This window comes from Canis lupus, chromosome 9, assembly GCF_003254725.2.
Source record: "Canis lupus dingo isolate Sandy chromosome 9, ASM325472v2, whole genome shotgun sequence".
Taxonomy (NCBI): Eukaryota; Metazoa; Chordata; class Mammalia; order Carnivora; family Canidae; genus Canis; species Canis lupus.
Genome location: NC_064251.1, coordinates 61,647,045 through 61,666,371, shown reverse-complemented (window position 1 = coordinate 61,666,371; position 19,327 = coordinate 61,647,045). Strand labels below are relative to the sequence as shown.

Here is a 19,327-nt window from a genome sequence, read left to right as displayed (position 1 = left end):
GGCTGGGGCACCTGTCAACCCCGCCTGGAACCCCAGGTCACACAGGAGCCGTGTGAGTCGGTCTTGACCCCAGGAAAGGAGGGCAGCCCCCATGATAGAGTCTGGCCTGGCGTGGTGTTGTGGGCGAGCGCTAGGCTGTCACGGAGGGATGGATGTGCCGCCTCCTTCGGCAGCTGCTCAAGCGCACACTCAGACTTCAGGTAGTCACACACTGTCACACTCTGAGCGCCACACACACGCTGAGCACCGCAGACACAGCCACCTGCACACTCACAGTACACACGTATTCATACTTGTGCCCACACCCACGCCCACACTTAGGGAGGTTCTCATGCACATTCACACAACTGGATGGAAACACTCCCATTTGTGGCCGTGCACACACAGCGTGAGTGTGGCCTTTGCGCCAGGACCATGAGCCCTGGCAGATGAAGTGGGCAACTTGTTTCCCCCCTTGAAGCCTCAGTTTCTTGTCTTAAATGGGGATGACCTGTGTCACTTGCTGCGGAGAGGAGAGACGTGACCTTCTTTCCACAGAACCAGGCACCTCCTAGGTGCTCTGCCAGTGTGAACCTCTTCCCCTCCCTGGTTTCATCTTGGCCCCCTCCCCGTCCCAGGGGGAGGCTGCTGCGTAGCAGAGGCGACCACAGGTATGCTCAGCCCAAAGGCACGCCCAGAGGTAAGAGAATCTGGCTTGTGGGAGCCTGATAACCCGAATCCACCCATCCGCCCTCTCCTGCCCCAGCCTGCCCACCTCACTTTGAACAAAAAATCATTAACCGAGCTGTGGTTCCTAGGATGCTGATCCTTGTGTAAAGACCTCCTCTGCCCCAGGTCCTCCCTCCTCCCCACAAGAAAGGAGAAGTCCCAGGGTGCTCTGAGAGAGTCCCTTAAGAACACTCTTGAAAGGATCCAGTAAGGGAATTAGAGAGCCCTCAAAGTGGTGATCACAGATCCTCCTTCCTGGGTGCCAACATGGTGCTGTTGATCCTGGCTGTGCAGGAGGTCTGGTCAAACCCCCTGTATAGACAAGGAGCCCGGCTCAGAGAGGGAGAGTGGCTTGTCCAAGATCACCCGGCAAGTTGGCACCAGGGCTGGGCACTGGACCCAGAACTCCTTCCAGTCTATGCTGCGCTGTCACATGCACAGACCCTGAAGTCTCACCTTGAAGAGACAACCTCTGGCTTTCTTTTGGTTTTTGCCATTCCCTGTGTAGCAGGCACTGTGCTAGGCACTTTTCAGGAATGATCTCACTTGATCCTCATAGGAAACCTCTCAGGGGGCACTTGGTGGATGAGGAAATGAGACCCAGAGAGGGGTGAGGCCACTTGGTCTCCGAGCAGTGGCAGCCAAACTTCAGTGCCCATGCTCTTAGCCACTATGCTGCTGCCTTCCTGCCAACCACCTGGGAGCTCATATTGCCCTGCACCTGTTGGGAGGTTTTCAGGATCTCTTCCTCCCCCTGCACTGCGCTGATCTGACCCTGGATTGCACTAATGACGCGGTCTGTGATCCTGCTGGTGGCCTGTGCAGGCCTGCCCTCCCCTGCTCATTGTGAGGCAGGCCCCAGGCCAGCCAGGGCTTTGGGCTTCGAAATCGTGGCTGGTGCCCCAGAACGAGCCCAAACAACCCATCCTTTCTGTGCGGTGGAGCTGCTCCACCTATGACCTCAAAAAACAAAAGAGGAAACAGCAGCCTTGGCCTTGCATATGGCATATCTGTTCTGCCTCCTCTGAGGAGCTCCCATTTGCTGAGGGTGGGGAAGAAATTCTTCCCCCTTTTCCAAATCCCACAGGGGAAGCCTGTTACTCTTATGTCCCCAACGTTACATTTCTTTCTCCATTCATTCAGCATATATTTATTAACTGCTTTTTAAGTGCCGGATCTGCACCAGGTTCCGACGACCAGGAGTACATTAGTCACACCTGCTGGAGGCTGGTGGGGGCAACCATGACCTCAGCTTGAGTCAGGGAAGGTGACATCCAGGCAGGGCCTGGGGGGCGGAGGACATCCAGGAGGGCACTGGGCTCAGCCATGCACATTTGCCAGTGGCCTTGGGTCCGGAGTATGGCGGCACCGAGAGACCACGTTCACCAGACAACGCCAACCTCACAGCCCCCCCCCGAGAACTCGACCATTAGCTGTGCTGTGGGCTTGACGCTGCCTTGAACGACAGCCTGGAATAACACATTTATATTGCATTGGGTTGTGTGTGTAACAAGTGTGGAAAGCATTTGTTAACTATACGTGTTTAAGCCACACTGCGATTGTTCTCCTCTCATCTGGGCCTTTCCTCACTTTTAGATACACTAAGGCCCCGAAATGGGGAGTGCTCTGAGCGGCCCTGTCCCTGCCCCCAGCCTGGTGTGTGGACAGGCGGAGAGGCCCCAGTCTGCATGCACACGCGGGGACTGCAGTACAGCAGGTGGGCTGCATTTTCCAGGGTGGCCCAAGGTCGGAGGCAGTTTGGAGATCAGAAAGGCCTGGATGGAGGGCCTTGGGGTCCAGGGGAAAGAGTGGGGACCCTTTCCAGGCAAGGCTTCACAGTAGGAACGTTCACGGTCAGATTTGGGGTCTATCTCTCCCCGAAAGTTCATTTTCTTCTCTATAAGGAGCCCAAGTTCTCCTAGTGATTGGTGAGATTCCTGGGGGTGCCATGGTGGGGAGGGAGTTGCATGTGGCAATGAGGCCGCTTCTAAAGCTTCAGACCAGAATAAAGAAATCTTTCTGGCCCAAAGGCAAACAGACCTGAACCTGAGGTGTATCTGAGTCAAGCCTCCGGGCAAACACCCCCTGCTAGGTCTCTGTCTACCCTCTCTGTCCTCCACCCCTCCCCTAGCACTGGGCACGGGGTGGGCCATAGGGCTGGATGATCCACTCATTCCTTCGTTCACTGAGCAGATAGGGACTAAGCGCCTCCGATGCCACACACTGGTCCACGCACCAGTGATACCACTGAACAAGCCAATGAGGCTCCCGGTCTGATGGGAGAGACTGACAATCCAGGCATAAACAAGACAATTACAGGAAGAAGCCTGCGCTATGAAGAAGAGAACGCGAAGAGGGGTCCCAGGCAGACTGGGATCCCCAAGAAAGTGATGTTTGAGCTGTGCACTGTTGCCAAGAAATCAGTTCTCGGGGAAAGAGCGCCGATGGTGATTAAGGCAAGCCAAAGCTACTATTTTTTGTTGCCGTGTTTTGCTCCCTTCCTAAACTGTCCTGACGGAGAGGCAGCCACTCTGCGGCCCACGCCCAAGGAGGGGGAATTACGCTCCACCTCCCTGAGGGCAGAGTATTCACAGAAATTGTTTGGATTTCTTCTGCTCAGGAAATCTGTCTATTCTCCCATTTTTTTAACCAACATTTTAATGCTGGCTCTTTTACTTTGTAGAAATTAAAGAACCCCGTTGGTGTCTCTAGGAACCGAGAAATATTTTTCTTCCAATGACCAAAAATACATGAAATTAACAAAGCATTAAGTTGGAGGGTAGGAAAAAAAAAAAAGAGATAATTGTTTTTCATTTTTTTCTATTGCCAATACACATTAAGAAGATTTGGGAAATACCCAAAGCAGAAGAACCTCTCACGTTCCACTGCTGGGAGATGCATATTATTCACATCCAATGTGTTATTTTACGATTTTTCTCCTGAGCACAGTGTTTACAGATTATATTATGTAATTTTGTTTCTTGCCTCTTCCCACCTTTTTTGTCAAATCAAAAACATTTCTGTGTTGCTATACAGACTTCATAGCCCTACTTTTTCAAGAGCTGCTAAATCCCATTGTCCTCCCCCCCCCCCACTCTGTCATAAAACTTAGCACAATACCTGGCCCATGGTCCCCGTTTAGAAATCAATTGTTATATGAATATACAACAGAGTCATCATTCTCTTGTTTTAGAGACATAGATTATTTCAGTTTCCTTGGTTCTAAATAATAGACAAATAGATTATTCCCTTAGGACAGCGTCCCAGAGCGGAATTATGAGCCAACAAGACCAAAACTTTTCAAGATAAATGCACCAAACCAGAAATCTCCCTCCCTCCCCTTCCCCTCTGAACCACCGGCAACTGTGCCCAGGGTAATAATTTACAATTGATTAAAGAGTTTGCCGGGGTGTCCCCCCTCCCATCTTTTCCCCCTTTCCTCTCCCCTCCCCTCCCCTCCCCTCCCGACAAAAAGGGGGAAAATTATCTAAGAAGGTGAAGATGTTCTCAGACAATCATATTAACATATTCCAACAATTGCAATTTGCAAAATAGTAATCACAACCCCCAGAATCTGGGAGGCATTAATCAAAGCCGCAGGTTTAATTCCATTTTAAATATTGATGAAATGTGCTTCGGCTGCCTGCCTCGCCCTGGCGTGGAGGGGCCACGGGAGCGGCGGGAGCGGCGGGAGCAGGGAGCAGCCGAGGAGGTGGAGGGAGGGTTGGCGAGCAGCTGCCTGGAGGGGAGGCATCTGTGATTCAAATTGGTGGCTGTGCCGCCAGGTAGAGTGCGAGAGGGGTAGTGGAGAGGCTGTTAAGTCCATTGCTGTCAATTTGTAACGATCAGGGAGGGGCCCGGGGCTGGTTTAGCACAATAAACTCAGTTTGTCTGGTTTCAGGGGTTAGCACTGAAGAGCTTGCAGCTGCACGGATTCGAATAGCCCAGAGACTTCAGAACTGTAATTATCAACCCGCTGCTCTGCTCGCGGTGTGGCAAAAGTGGGCTTCACCAGCGCTTAACTCCTTGTGTGCCGCCGCCGTCCCCGTCCCCGCCGCCAGGCCTTGACAGCCACGCGTGGATTCCCGGCAGTCCTCGGGGGCAAGAGAGGCTGGGCGGGAGCCTTTCCTTTAGGTTATGGACAAAGGAACAGTGGGGAGGAGGCAGGGACACTGGCTCTGTGGGGGCGGCCTGCCTTCCCTGCCTTCCCTGCCCTCCCCGCCTTCCCGCACCAGCCCTGGGGGGATGGTCAGGCTTTGCAGTCTGATGGGCCTTGGTGGAGGTGGGGCAAGGCTCATTACTTGTCTAAAATGGGGGTGATCTCCCCCTCTCCTGGACTGTCACACAGACTCGACGAGACGGATGTCTGTAAAGCATGGGGCACACAGTAGGTTGTCAAGAGGTCTCCACCTCTCTGGTTCTGGGCCTAGAGCTTTCCTAGAAGGGGAAGGGGGCGGGGGGGGGGGGGCTGACTTGAGGGCAGGATTCAGGCTAGCTCTCAGGGGGTGCACTGGTTCCCTGGCTGCTGCTGTTTACGAGGAGGATGGGTAGGCCTGTCTCCCATCCGTTGGACTGGACGGTAGACGGGAGGCGGCAGGTCGGGAGACAGGAGGAGAGCCGCTCCAGGGCAGGGGCTTGGGCTAGTTCTCTTTGTCCCCAGGGCCTGACACGAAAGGCCGGCCGTGAAGTGAAGCAGGGACGAGGCAGGGCCAGCTACGGTGGTGTGATGACGAGAACTTGGGCTCAGCTGGGAGTCTTGGTTAATGAAGTGCGTTCATGACTCCACGGCCGTCCTTCATGAGTCCACGAAGGGCTACGCCCAAGAATGTTGGTCCCAGCGGAACTTCTGGTCAGGGGAGGTGGCCCCCTTGGATGTCCACCCCCCCCACTCCACCCATCCCCGATGGGGAGGAGAACGTCTCAGAAGCCACCACCAAGTATCGGGCAGCAGTAAGAAGCCAAGAACTAGATGTGCATTTAGCAACAAGAATAGATCTTGAAAATGTAGCGTTGAGTGAAAAAAGTAAGACACAATGAAATTCATAGTACAATGCCATTTATGGTGGTAAATTAAAACCACATTTGCACACAAAACAACAGCGCACATTTTACGGAGCTGCCTGCATTTTTAGGGGTATGTATCCCACCATTAAAGTGGGTCCCTGCCAGAGGTAGGGGAGGGCCTGGGTATGGGTTTGGGGGATAATGGAGGAAAATAAGTCAGCCCCCAGATGAGCCTTCCCTGGCCCAGAGAGATGATTGATTGTGGTGTGGGGGGCCTAAAGACTGTGCTCCATTCCCTCTCTCTACGGCTTGAAAACCAGTACAAGCTTCGTACTCAGACAAACCAGGGTTCACATTCGAGGCACTCCTACCTACTAACCTGTGGCTGTGGACAGGTGACTCGATCTCTCCGAGCCTGCCTGTCCATCTGTACAATGGCGGGATTGCTGCCGGCAGGTGCTCATGAGGGTTAAATTAAGGAAGCTAAAGGAGGAGCACAGGGCCTACAGAAGTATCTGCAACTCCTCTCTATTCCCCACCAAAAGGACCTGAGTCTACGGGGGAGTCAGGTTCCCCTGCAGAGCCATATGGGCTCTTATAAGGGTCTACAGTGGAAAACCCAGAAAGGAAACGAAGAAGACCTGAAGGCTCTGGCTCCTGGCACGACCAGCAAGGCCTCACAGCACAGGGCTGGCTGTTCTGGGGGTACCCTCTGTGGGGGGCAGAGAGGGCTAAGGCCCGAGCAAGCTGCTCTCTGGGTGCCCGTCGGGGCTGCCCAGCTCAGAATGGCCAGGTGACCTCATGCCTGCCTCCCTCAGTGATATCTGCCATCCATACACCCCACCGTGTTCAATTTCCCCAAGCCCAGGCAACCAAAGGATTGGGGTTCAGCAAAAGTGGGTTCCTTCCCAACACAGAGCTTGACTGGCCACTGAGGCCACACCCCTGTGCTGGAGGGCACCCCAGGCCCTGGACCCCACCTGCCGATCTCCCAGCCCAGAGAAGGCCCGGCGAACACCAAGCATGATCAGCTCTTCCTCTTCCCCCGCAGACGACGACGAGCATGAGTGGATCATCAGGACGTGTCGCAAGGGCTGGGACGAGATTGTGGGTCACCGACCGAAGCTGTGAGCTTCGCTATCACCTCCGCCAGAGTTTTGTCTACACTGCTGGCGGCAGCTGGCCCTGAGGGCAGTCTAAACTTCCAGACCCTGACTTTTAACTCAGGAATAAAAGTCTTTCTGCAGCTTTCAGTGGCCCCAAGTGTACTTTCCTGAGACAATTTCTTAGGGGATCCTCATTTCACCAGCATCAAAGTCACCTGGGCAAAATTATAAATTAGATTATTTCTGGGCGCCACCTTAGACATGCTAATCAGAATCTCTGGGAATGGAGTCTAGCAGTGTGCATTCCTGGCTGCCACTTCCTGATGCATTTTTATTTCCCAGGTGTTCCTCAACACCACCCCAAAATCACATGTCAGCAGAAAACCAGAAGAGAAGGGATGACATGTTCCAGGGCAACACTTTGGCCACAGGCATCCTGGATCTTTGCATAACTGTCCCTCCTTAGAGGTTGCCAGATCCCACAGCCCGGCCCAGCCCCACCCACCCCATGTTTTGTCCCTTGCTCACCAAGAGCTGCCAGGAGGAGGCAGGTCTATGAAGGTTCTGACAAGGTCTGTAGTGGGAGGGCGGGGGGAGGGAAAGCGGCCTTCAAACCAGTGACCCAGAGTTGGCATGCTAGGCAGAGTTAGGAGTCAGAGGGTGGCCTGCGCACGCTCAGCTGTGCCACAGAGGGATCCTGGAGGGTTACCTCTCCCTTCTAGGGCAACAGTCACCTCTGCAGAATAACAGGGTTGAGCTCCATAGGGGTTTCCAAGCTGTGCTTTAGAAACAGAAGGCACATTCATGCAAAGAAGCACATACACATAATTTAAACTATATTTGAGATCTACACATATATCTAGGGGCACCTGGGTGGCTCAACAGTTGAGCATCTGCCTTCAGCTCAGGGCGTGATCCCCACATTGGGCTTCCTGTGAGGAGCCTGCTTCTCCCTCTGCCTATGTCTCTGCCTCTTTCTCCCTGTGTGTCTGTCTCTCGTGAATAAATAAATCTTTTTTAAAAAGATATACATATATCTAAATCAACATTTGATAAGTAGATCGGAAGAATGGAGGGAGGAGCGGCAGAGACGGGATCAGAGATGGCAGATGAAACAACTAATCCAGACGGGGGCCTTGCAGGGGTGAGGACGATGTACATCCTGAGCTGAGGTTTCTGAGCAACTCTGGCCGCTCCACTGCCCTCCTCAAGAGCTTTGGCTTTAATCACCAATTCTGCTGCTAAAAGAAAAGTTGCCAATGAGCAGAAGGATGTTCTCTGTCACTCCCCAGATTCTATGGCGGCTCTGGAACCCAGTAAGGCCCAGTATGAGACCCAGACTGGTGTGAAAGCAGAAGCCTCGTCTCCTGGCTCCCTGGCTCCCATCCCATATTCCCTTCGCTTCACTGGACGAAATTCTCCTGCATCTTCCAAACAGGCTCCTCTGTGCTTCCTTCCCTAGTCCCCCAGCATCTCCTCTTTTGCACCTGTACTGTCCTCTCGGTTGATAGGATCTGGCTCAGCATCCCAGGCCCCACAGCCTGTTGGACGGATCCGTCTGTCAGAGCATTGGCCAGAATGCGAGCTCCTCTAGGGCTGGTGGGCTAGGCCCGTCACCATGTCTGCAGAGCCAGCACAGGGCCCGGCAAAAAGCATTTGTGTGGGAGTGACATGGAGGAGGCCAACCTGACTGCCCACAAAGCTTAGACTGGAGAAGAAACTCACCGTCATGCCTTTGCAGCACAGTTGACTAACTGGGACATAGCACCGATTGTCCAGGAAGCACTTGCCTACAGGCCCGGGGCCTGAGCCCTTAACCAGAGAGCAGGAAAGAAACAGAATCCCATCATGTTCTGGATTTAAGTGCCAGCACTTCTACTTGCATTAACTTTATTTATTACACAAATAGGACATTTACAAAGCACAACATGAAAGGTATGTAACAAAACAGACATTGGTTTTACCAAAAAAGTGCTTACAATTTTTTTTTTTCCGTGTGTGTGTGTGTTTCTCCCTCTGTTTTATATTTAAATAAATAGTCTTGGTGGCCTGTGCGTTCCCAGGCTGCTCTAACAGGCTAGTGGAGACATGTCTGAATGGCAACATGCTACAACCACGTGATCCACGCAAGGAACAGACCTCCAGGCGGGAGGCTCAAGGCAGAGTGGGAACTAGGTGACCCTGGGCAGGGCTTGGCTGGCCACTTACCACATGGCTGTGCTCAGGGCTTCTATCACCAGGAGCAAAAAATCAAAGGAAACATGAGAGCTCCCCACTCACCAGGGATCGGGCCCAAGCTTCTCTTGCTAACATCAGCATCCTGTGCAGTGCCAGGTATCGGCTATTCAGGGGATGAACAGGGCTGCGCTGACTGCATTCCGGTGCTACCTCCGCTTGGCTCTGAGTCCCATGGAACTGTCTTTGGAAGGGAGAGGAAGCAGGTTCCCTTCTCAGGCTACACCTGTGCCTCGCCCTCCTCCAGGTCCCAGAGCAAGAAAGGCAGGTAGGTATTCGTTTTAAGGGCCGAACTTCAGGCATTTGGATTCCGAAACCTTATCCAGACTCTGAGAGGGATGCAGTCAATCAGCGGTGTCCACCATGGGCAAAAGCAGGGACAGCAGATACGTATGTGCCATGAACATGCCTTCCCGGTCCTAGAGTCTCCTTCCAAAAGCAATGTATCGGGTTAACCAAAGCAGGAGGGAGGACTTGGGCTAGAACATGCTTACTAGCAGCCTCTAATAGGTAATGCATCAGGACACTAAGTAATTCTGAAATTACAGGATAAGCTTGGGACAAACGGGCGTCTCCTGAAAACATAAATCGTGGTCTTGTGCAGCCCAAGCCCTTTTGTTTGGGGTGGAAGAGTTGCAGCAGAATAGGGTGGTCGTGAGCACAGCCGTGTCTGGCCTCCACATTTCCGAGTGGGGGAAGGCGCTGGCTCTGCACAGGGGTACTGGGGGAGCCCACCAGTGTCCCCTGCAATTCTGGGCTCAGCAGGTTCACCTAGGCAGCAAGCGCCTTCTCTCTACTCAGAAATGGGTCCAGAATTAGCATTCTTACCACCATGTCCCCGGGCTCCATTTCCCCAGCTCCCCCCAGGAAGGGCCCCTCCCTCCAAGGAAGCCCCCATGGCCCTTGGGGGCCCAAGTGCCCCCATCAGGAGTCAGCAAGTAGCCAACAAGGGCCCCTGACTCTAACCGGCACAAGCATTCAGAAATGCCCTCATACATATCAAGTAACATTTCTGCCAGCTGTCCTGTATGGATGCCAGATAACTAGGTAGGAACAGAGTCTCCCCATATATACCCCGAGTTTTCTCTTCTCTCTCCTTGAAATAGTTAGTGCCTCCCACACCCAGCATGCTACGTCGTCGTTCTCCAGTGGGAGTCCTGGCCACCCCCCTCCCAGCCCCCGCCTATCCCCCTGCCTCTTGGTCTGGACCGGCCTCCATCTCTGCCCTGTTGGGCCTCTCAGGGTTGGTCAGTGTCTCTTCTCTCTCTGAATTAACTTGACATAACCAGACAGATGGAAATGATAAAATTAGAACATAGCTTTCCTTTGGGGACATCCCACAAACACTGTAGAGTTTTCCAGACAAAAGCAACAGAGTGGATAACATTGGGGGTTGTCGGCTATTCGGAATTCAGAGATGGTTGCAAGGAAGAAGTAAATAAAGGCCAGGATGGGAAGAAAGAAAACCTGTAAATTAGAAGGCTGTTGGCGCTGCAAGATTCAATTTGGCCTTTGGCCTTTTGCTATTGTAATCAGCTTAAGTTGAAGATGACTCCTGTCTAAATGGAAAAACAGGCCGTTGTTTTTCACCCTGATTCCAAATTTCAGGGAGCTCTGCCTTCCGAGAGGAGGACTCCGTGGTGCCTTGGCAGGTTCTGGTTCTCAGCAGGAGAAGGGAAGGCCAGGCCCAGGGGTCCAGCCAGAGGCGATCAGGACAGCGGGTGAGGGGCAGATGTGGCGCGGGTGGATCCCTGGCAGTGGCGTGGACACCAGCTTTCGGCGGCTGTGGGGCAGTGGTGGGGTGCCCGTGGACAGACAGCATTAGTACTGAAAAAGGATGACCTGCAAGAGGAGGGCACAGGAGGTGGCTGAGTTGGGGGCCTGCCACACCTGGCGGTGCTCCCCCCTCCAGGTCCTCGAAGGCATGAAGAACGAGGACCACTTGGGGCCCAGATCTGGGTTCAAATCCTAGCTCTGTCACTTACTTGCAGTGAGGCCTTGCGCAACCTACTGTGCCTCGCTGAGCCCGTTTCCTCATCTGTAAAATGGGATTGACAAAGCCTCTCTCTCCAAATGGTGAGGATTCAGTGAGATACAGGAGCAGCAGGACATGACCACTGCACCATTCCCTGTGCCCAGCACTGCGTCAAGTGCCTTACTTACGTTACGGAACAGAAGCCTCGGCCCCATCAGTGTGTCCTGCCGTTATGCCTGTTCTACAGGGAGGGCACTGAGGCCCAGAGAGGTGAAAGTCAGTAGGCCCCGTGACCACACAGCTGGGAAGCGGTGGACCCAGGCCGGGCCCCAGGCCAAGCTCTCTTTGTTGTAACCCGTTGCCTCTACTGCTGCAAGGCCACAAAGACAGCAGTCGTGGATGCTTACTATACCCTGGGCAATGGGCCCAGCACTTCCCTTGATCTTCATAAAGCCAGAAGGCAGCCAGGTACCAGACACACAGTGGGTAATCAGGAACCGTCTGCCCCTTTCCCTCACCCTCTTCTACCTAAAGCGACGGGCTGACTTCTCATTGCCACCCACACGGGATGACTGGCTGGCTGGTCAATGGGAGGTGACTTGTCCCAGTAATACATCAGGAGGCACTTGCAAGGGGTCCAGGGACATCCAGTGGGCATGGCCATATGGCTGTTCCATTTTCTGATCAGGAATATTCCTTGCCCAGATTGGTTACTATGAGGAGGAGCTGGAGGCGAGCATAGGTGATGATCTCCCTAAGCACAATCATGGTAACCAACGTCTATGGAGCACACTGTGTACTACGCACCATGCTACATGCCTCCCAATCATTATTGCATTTACTCTTGGCAACAACCTTAGGCGGTGGCAACAGTTACCACCTGTGTTTTGTGGGGGCGGGAATGGAGGCTCAGAGAAGTGGACTGTGTTCCCAGGTCTCACAGTGAGACAGTGGCAGAGCTGGAATTCAGAGCCTGCCCGACTCCAGGGCTGACACCACACTGTCTCACCCCACATTGGCCAATGCTCTTCTCTGACCTCTGGGATGCCTGACTTTGGGCTCTTATCAAGAGAAGCTTCCTCAAAAGAGAGAAAACTCTGGTAAGACCCTACCCTCTGTGGGCCTCAGTCCCTCCGTCTGATCAATGACAGTATGGCCCTGGTTTCTAAGAGCTTTCCGACTTCTGAAATTGTGGAATCAGAGGATATGGCCAAGAAGAAAGGTGGTTCCGGAAACATTCAAGCAGGTGTGGCCACATGATGATGTGGTGGAGGCAGGGGGTGCTCCCTGCAAATGCTCAGAGCTCTGTCCTACTGGCCAGACCGGTCCTGGTCTTGAGTGGGTTCAGGAGCCTGCCCAGGGATTACTGTGTCTCCTTACAGCTGGGCCAGCCAGGCCTGGAGGGATTTGGGAGAAAGTACACACAGTCTTGCGCTGATCACACACAACCCACCAGGCCATCCTTGTGGGTTTGGCAGGAAGTGGACAGAAAAGGTCCCCAGGAGCTGGCAGGAAGGAGTGACAGTGAGAAAGTGGGAGGGAGACACATTTTTTTGTAGAGCTGCTGGATGTGAAGTTGGAGATGAGGCCCAGCAAGAGAAAAACTCTGGTGAGGCAGCCAAACCCAGGGGCCAGAAACCTCTAGAGCAAAAGCTGCCAGACCCGAGACTGGCTCATCCTTCAGACTGAACCAGACATAACTGAACCAGACATAACCACAAGCCTTGCTGAGTAACTAGGAGACAAGGCTCAGCTCCAAGAGCAGAGCCCAGCCCTAAACATTTCTGAGGCTCCCCTCTGCCCTTCAGATAAAGCCTGAAGCCCTGGCTCCCTCCCTCCTTTGTGACCCCTGTCACTTCCTTGGGCCTCAGTCACACTAATCGCCCTGTGGTCCCTCTCACCCAGGCTCCTCTTGCCTGTGTACCTTTGCATCACTCTTCTCTCGACATGGAACACCCATCTTCCCATTCCTTGCTTCTCTCTTGGAGCTCATTACCCCCTCTTCTGGGTCCTCAAAGGCCACTTTCATCCCTCAGCTCACCTGCTGTGTCACCCTGCTCACCTCCTGCTCTAATTCACATGCTCCCTGAGGACAGGGATGATGCCAGCTTGCCTGTGCGGTCCCTGTGCTGGTCTGACGGGACAAGTGGCAGCTCCGAGATGGGCGGTCTCAAGGCGGAGGCCAGCTCTGCCCCCATGCACTGTGTGATGCTGGTGAGCTGCTGCTCTGAGCCCAGGCTTCTGTATGTGTGACTTGGAGCCAATCAGAATCACCCTCCCAGGGACACCTGGGTGGCTCAGTGTTTCAGCTCGAAGTGTGATCTCAGAGTCCCAGGATCGAGTCCCACATCTGGCTTCCTACGTGGAGCCTTGCTTCTCCCTCTGCCTGTGTTTCTGCCTCTCTCTCTCTCTCTCTCTCTCTCATGAATAAATAAATACAATCTTTAAAAAAAAAGAACCACCTTCCCAGTGAGGCTGTGAAGGGTGAAGTCAGAGAGAGCACAGTGTCAACTATAAAGTGCTCCGAAAGGAAGTGATGAGTGGCCTGTTGGAACTTCAGAGCCCAACAGACAGGCAGCATCACTGCACAAGTCACATCACCTCTCTGAGCTTCGGTTCCCTTGTCTTTACCATGAGAACGGCCATCCCCACACCCACAAAGTGCTTGGAAGGCATCAATCGGACAAATTGTGTAAAGCACCTGCTGTGAATGGATGAGTTGCTGGAGCAACAGCAGCTCTAGCTCCAAGCAGGACAATCTTGTTGGGTGTTCCTGGGGCATGCTCACCCACCACCGGGTCTGTGGGATTTTGTATCGCACACTACGGCTTACTTAGAAATCCACCTGTCCAACTCGGTTGTCTGCACCATATACCTGCCCCACGGCACCCTGCAGAGCCTGGCACACAGCAGGTGCTCATTCAGGGTAAGCAGAGGTATCCTACAGGAGTGGTCCCCACCCCAAGCCTCCCCAGCAGACTCTCTAGGGGTAAGGCTGGGGAATCTGCTTCTTTACAAGCTTCCCAGGTGATTCTGAGGCATGCCAAAACTGTGCTCTGCTGGCCTGGAAGGTCCCTGGGGGCCCTTCCAGCTGGGAAGAACTGGCCCAATCTTCCTGGCCCACTACACCTGCTGACTCCTGGGGGCTCCCTGCGTCTCTAAGGACCGCTACCGCGATTATTCTAAAAGAGGCCTCCATTCAATAAAACTAGAAAAATTAGAATAGAATAGAACAGAACAGAATAGAATAAGGGCACCTAGCTGGCTCAGTTGGTAAAACAGGAGACTCTTGATCTCAGGGTTGTGAATTCAAGCCCCGTATTGGGTGTAGAGAGTACTTAAAAAATAAAATCCTTAAAAATAAATAAAATAAAATACAAAAGAGGCCTCCAGGGCCTCCCAGCTGCCCCAGGACAAAGTCCAGACTCCTCCACCTGAGCTCCCCCCCTCGCTGTTCCTCCCAAGCCTGCGTGCCAGCAGTGTTGAACTGATCAGGGTTCTCTGAGAGCCAACGTGGCTCACACTTTCCCTGACAATCTCTGAGTCAGCCATGAGGCATGTGCGCAGACAGTGCCCTCCTCTAGAAAGTCCTCTTTGGTTTCTCCTGAGCTGTGTGCCCCGACTCTCCAGCTCCCTGGGCTCCTCTGTCAGGTTTGATCCCACTGTGTTGTGATTGTATCGTGTTTCCTCCTCCAGACTGTGGCCCCTACAGAGCAAGAACGCTTCTTTCCTCATCCCCATGTTCCTGGCAACTGACTCGGGGCTGCTCAGCAAAGTCAGTACGTAGCAAATGTCCGCTGAATAAATTAGGACGTACATGGGTTCCCATACAGGCTCTGGGACCTAGCGCAAACTGTGCCTCAATTTCTCCGCTCCTAAAACAAAGGGTCCTCCTAGGACAGAGGGCTGCAAGGCTAACTGAAAGGTGTCTTGGCACCGAGAGGGAGCCAAGTGGGAGTGGGTCCTACCCGCTCTGTGATTTCACCTGGAGCAGTTCTAACTACTTTTATCTGTTTTATGGGTTACGGGAAAAAAAAAATGTTTTAAAAGGGCCAGTGCTTAAATACAAAGCTTTCAAGCCGGTGGCACGGGGGAGTGTGTGTCTAAGCAGCCCTTCTGGTTGTTCAGTTCTGATGTTTGAGATAGCCAGAGATCCCGCTTCCACAAGGGAGACCCTGCCAGTTGACCAAGGTCACCTGCTCACCTGCTATCCCAGGGCCCCATCAGATAGGGGTATTCACTCAACAGACAGGGATGAAAATCAGGAAGGGAGAGGAATAGGTGACAGGCTAGGTTGCAGGGTGGTGTGGGATGTAAGCCTTACTTGGAACCACAAAAGGAGAGCAAAGCAACTAAATTCACAAATCTGAAAAAAAGAAGGCCAACTACTGGGGAGAAGGTGAGGGTGGGGCCTATAGGGAGGCTTTGAAGTGGCCCCTGCACATAGAACACGCTGCTCAAGCCACTGCCTTGGGAGCGCGGTGGGGGCTGAAACATGCTGGGCACATTGCCTGCCAGAAGCCCATCCTTGGGCAGGAAGGCTCTTACCCACCACACCCAATCTGGCTCCATTTACCTTCTCACCCCGGTTGGAGAGTGGCCCATCCATGTCGGCTTTGAGGTGGACGGGGGGTGCGGTGTAAGGCAGCCGGCAGTGCACCTGTCCGCACTGTACCTGACCTGTGGATGAGAGGATGCCTTGGAGCCCATCCTGCAGCCTCCATGCCGGAGCCCACCTGCCCCGTGCTCAGCAGGCTGGAGCCCTGGGACCAGTTTCACCTGGGCCATTAATGGCTGTGTGTGGCCTTGCACCAAACTCCAACAGGGTTGGTTGAAATGCTCTATGTGAAAATCTTTATAGTCTATAAAGTGCTACTCTATAACTGCCCAGCTCTCTGATAAACACTCCTAAGCAAATATGTGTTTAACACTGACATGCAAAAATGTACCCCATTATTAGGATCCTTCTTGGTGCCCTGTACCTTCTTATCTCCTAGGTAGCTCTCAGGCTTTACTCTGTACCTCCTAGAGGATCTGGCACTTTTCACCTTAATGATGCTGTCCTTGACCATACTATTCATGACTGTAGCCCAACACTCACCTTTCCCCTCCCTATCCTCCTTCCCAGCTTTATTTTTTCCTCCTTAGTGCTTACCATCATCTGACTTACTGTATATTTTTATTGTTGACTTGGCATTATCTTTGCCAACTAGAATACAAGCTCTAACAAGGGCAGGAATTGTCTTTTTTCCAGACTCTAGATCTTGATGGATTTCCAATACCTAGAGTGAGGTATGACACCTAGCAGGCACTCTGAATATTGGTTGCATGAATCACTGTACCTTATTCCAACATCTAAAACTGTCTGGGAAGTCCATCCTTATATCTGACTCAAATGTCCTGTTTCAGGGCTTTACCACTACGGTGGAAAAGTCCATGGCTTCTCTTGTTCCTACACTTCTTTCTCTTTGGTCACATGGTCACAGGGGAAACAGCCTATAGAGAGACCTACAATTAATATGTAACTTAGGACAAGTCACTGCACCTTTCTGAGCCATAGTTCCCTCGTCTGTAGAATAAGGCAGTTGTATTAAATTAGGGATGCTTAACCCGGGGTATTCTAGGAGTCCATGAACATCTTGGGATTACACTGAAAACTATGTGCATACGTGCATCTTTCTGGGGTCTGGTTCCACAGCTTTCTATCAGTTTCCAAGCCCCAAGGCCCCAGGAAACTCAGAATCCTGTGACGTTAGTTAACTGCAAAGCAAACTGCTGAGGTGTTATTCAGTCATGCAGCAAGAGGCAACAGGTCCAAAGACCCTTGACACTTCCTGCCCCACACTGGGTTCCACCTCAAGGGCAAGAGGAAAGGGCACCTCAGCCCCCTCTCTAGGCATCTAAGACACACCCAGGCTTCATCAACAAAGTATGTAGGGAGAGTCTTGGCATGACTCTGGAGGCCATGGCCTCACTCCCAAAGGGGTCACCTAGATGCATTACCAGCTCCACAGCTGGTGGCCCAGACTCCTGGTACCTAGAGAGCTCCTGGTCCTTGGCCCCTCTAACAGATGATCTAGATGTTCAGTGGGCTCTGTGCAGCCTCAACATAAGTCATTGTTTAGAAAAGAAAGGAAGAAAAGTCCCTCCTACAGAGCAGATGGTTCAGAAATGAAACCATGCAAAGAGACAGGGTTTCCAACTGGCTGCCTGGTGCAGCAGGCAGGATTCTGCACTCCCAGCTGTGCCAGCTAGAACCACCACCACCATTACAAGAGCAGCTAATACTTCTCCAGCATCTACTCAATGCTGGAGACCTGAAGTCAGTGATCTCATCTGCTGCTAACACACTGCTCTGAGATAAGTATTCTTATCGTCCTCATTTTCACAGATGAGGAAATTGGTATTCCGGGAAGCAAAGAAGCTTGCCTGATGTCACCCAGCTAGTAAGTGACAGGGATGGGATTAGAAGCCTGACAGTCTCACCTCAAAGCCCACAATCAACCATTAAAGAATACTGGCTCCCGTTAACTTACTGCAGACCCTTGGTTTCCTCATCTGTACAATGAGATAGTGGTTTCTGATGTTTACAAACATGCTTAGTTTAGTGTCTGGCACATGGCAGGGGCCCAGTAAGCAGCAGGGCTCTCTCTGACCCATTCCCCTTTCTCTTTCCCTTTTACTTGGAGCCAGAAAAGGGAGGATTTGTGTTTGTGGGTATGTTGCGGCCACTTCTATTTTTCTGGTCATGCCCAGCTTTGGGGAAGCAAACACACTCAAATGGGATGAAAATCCACAATAAGCACCTGCTCAATAGCAGATTCACTGAATGTTTATTCACCCAGAAATCCACAAGGCCACCTCCCTGTCTCCACCAGATTTCTGCTCAAAGGTCACTGTATCATGACCCACTCCAGCATCCCCACGGCACCCAGTCCCCACTGACATGCCATTCCTCCTTCCTTTGTTAGTTGATGATCTCTCCACCCATGTCCCACCGTGGAATGTGAGCCTCGGGAGCACACAGACTTTGGTCTACTGTGTTCTCCACTGTATTCCAGTGCTCAGCACAGAAGGCACTCAAGAGTATTTACTGAACACAAGAATGGATTTTTAACCCCCCGAAGCAGGCATTATTAATGTCCCAGTTTACAGATGAGGATACTGAGATTCAAGGAGGGCAGGTAATTTGCCCACAGCCGCCTCCCAGCTCTGCATACTCCTGCCACACCGCCTTCTTCGACAACCCTAAACGCACCCATGCCACAATGCTTCCGGAGCTATGGCCTGCCTGCATGCAGCTCCTCTGCTGCCCCGCACTGCTACCTCCCCAATCCATGAATCTCACTAATTCTTAACCATCCTTCCCGTCCCAGCTTGCTGAGAGGCAGCATCTCCACAAGCTCGCATCCAGTTCCTTTCTGATAGCAATCATCACCATTAAACCATGCTCTCGGGATGCCCTGGTGGCTCAGCGGTTGAGCACCTGCCTTCAGCCCAGGGCGAGATCCTGGGGCCTGGGGATGGAGCCCCACATCGGGCTCCCTGCAGGGAGCCTGCTTCTCCCTCTGCCTGTGTCTCTGCTTCTCTCTCTCTGTGTGTGTCCCTCACGAATAAATAAAAATCTTTACAAACAAACAAACAAACAAATAAACCATGCTCTCGTCCGTCTGGTTGCCGTGCTGTGTTGCCTCTCCACTAGAACGTAGGTTCCACCCAGGCAAAGATTTTGCGCATCCTGCTCCTCCCCTGGCCCCTGAGCCCGGGCGCACAGGGCGTACTTGCAAAGTGTCTCTTGAATGGCCCGATGAATGGCTTTTCTCTATGAAGGGCCCCGACTCCCTGGGGCAGAGAGTGGGATGGGAGCCCGGCCCCTGTCCCCGAACTTCTAGGTGCGCGGCACCTCGGACTCCACGTCTTGGCGCCAAGGCTCCGGCCTCCCCACGCCTGCGCCCCCCGCGCGGCCCCGCGCGCCCCCGGCCCCCTCCCCGCGCGGGCCGGGCAGCCCAGGGGTCGCGGCCGGTCACTCACTCTCGATGTAGCCGTGCAGGGTGACCATGCGCGCCCGCTCGGGGCTGCTGAACGGGGAGTAGTGGATGTCCTCGGGCAGGGCGGAAGGGAGGCGGGACGGCGGCGCCCCGGAGGGCGGCACAGGATGCTGCGGTGTGTGCTTTTTATGACGCGCCCGGCAGTTTTGGAACCACACCTGCAACGACAGCCTCAGCAGCCTCAGCCTTGCGCAGGGTCCCAGGCGGGACCGCCTCGTCGCCTCCCGCGTCGGGGCGGCCCGTGCGCCCCA

At 53.2% G+C, this 19,327-nt stretch overlaps 2 protein-coding genes across 20 annotated transcripts in view; one reads left to right on the top strand and one right to left on the bottom strand.

Moving 5' to 3' along the window:
* The window catches only part of LHX6 (LIM homeobox 6), a 37,345-nt gene that overhangs the window by 3,194 nt on the left and 14,824 nt on the right, over positions 1-19,327 (bottom strand). For 3 of the 5 annotated variants that reach the window (XM_025475022.3, XM_025475024.3, XM_049114486.1), the window contains exons 8-9: positions 19,060-19,234; positions 8,670-10,895 (exon numbers count right to left, since the gene is read on the bottom strand). In XM_025475022.3, coding sequence (XP_025330807.3) covers positions 10,591-10,895; positions 19,060-19,234 — 480 coding nt within the window. In that variant the 3' untranslated portion in view covers positions 8,670-10,590. Of the gene's footprint in view, positions 1-8,669; positions 10,896-15,604; positions 15,709-19,059; positions 19,235-19,327 lie in introns of those variants that run through there. The other 2 variants (XM_025475023.3, XM_035720581.2) reach the window with 2 other exon arrangements.
* MORN5 (MORN repeat containing 5) overlaps positions 1-19,327 on the top strand; it is a 57,917-nt gene that overhangs the window by 26,905 nt on the left and 11,685 nt on the right. For 4 of the 15 annotated variants that reach the window (XM_049114487.1, XM_049114489.1, XM_025475025.2 and 1 more), the window contains one exon: positions 14,725-15,413. The exons of 1 other annotated variant lie outside the window; for it this stretch is intronic. In XM_049114487.1, the coding sequence (XP_048970444.1) occupies positions 14,725-15,398 (674 nt within the window). In that variant the 3' untranslated portion in view covers positions 15,399-15,413. 10 more of the 15 variants (XR_007413112.1, XR_007413111.1, XM_049114494.1 and 7 more) reach the window with 7 other exon arrangements.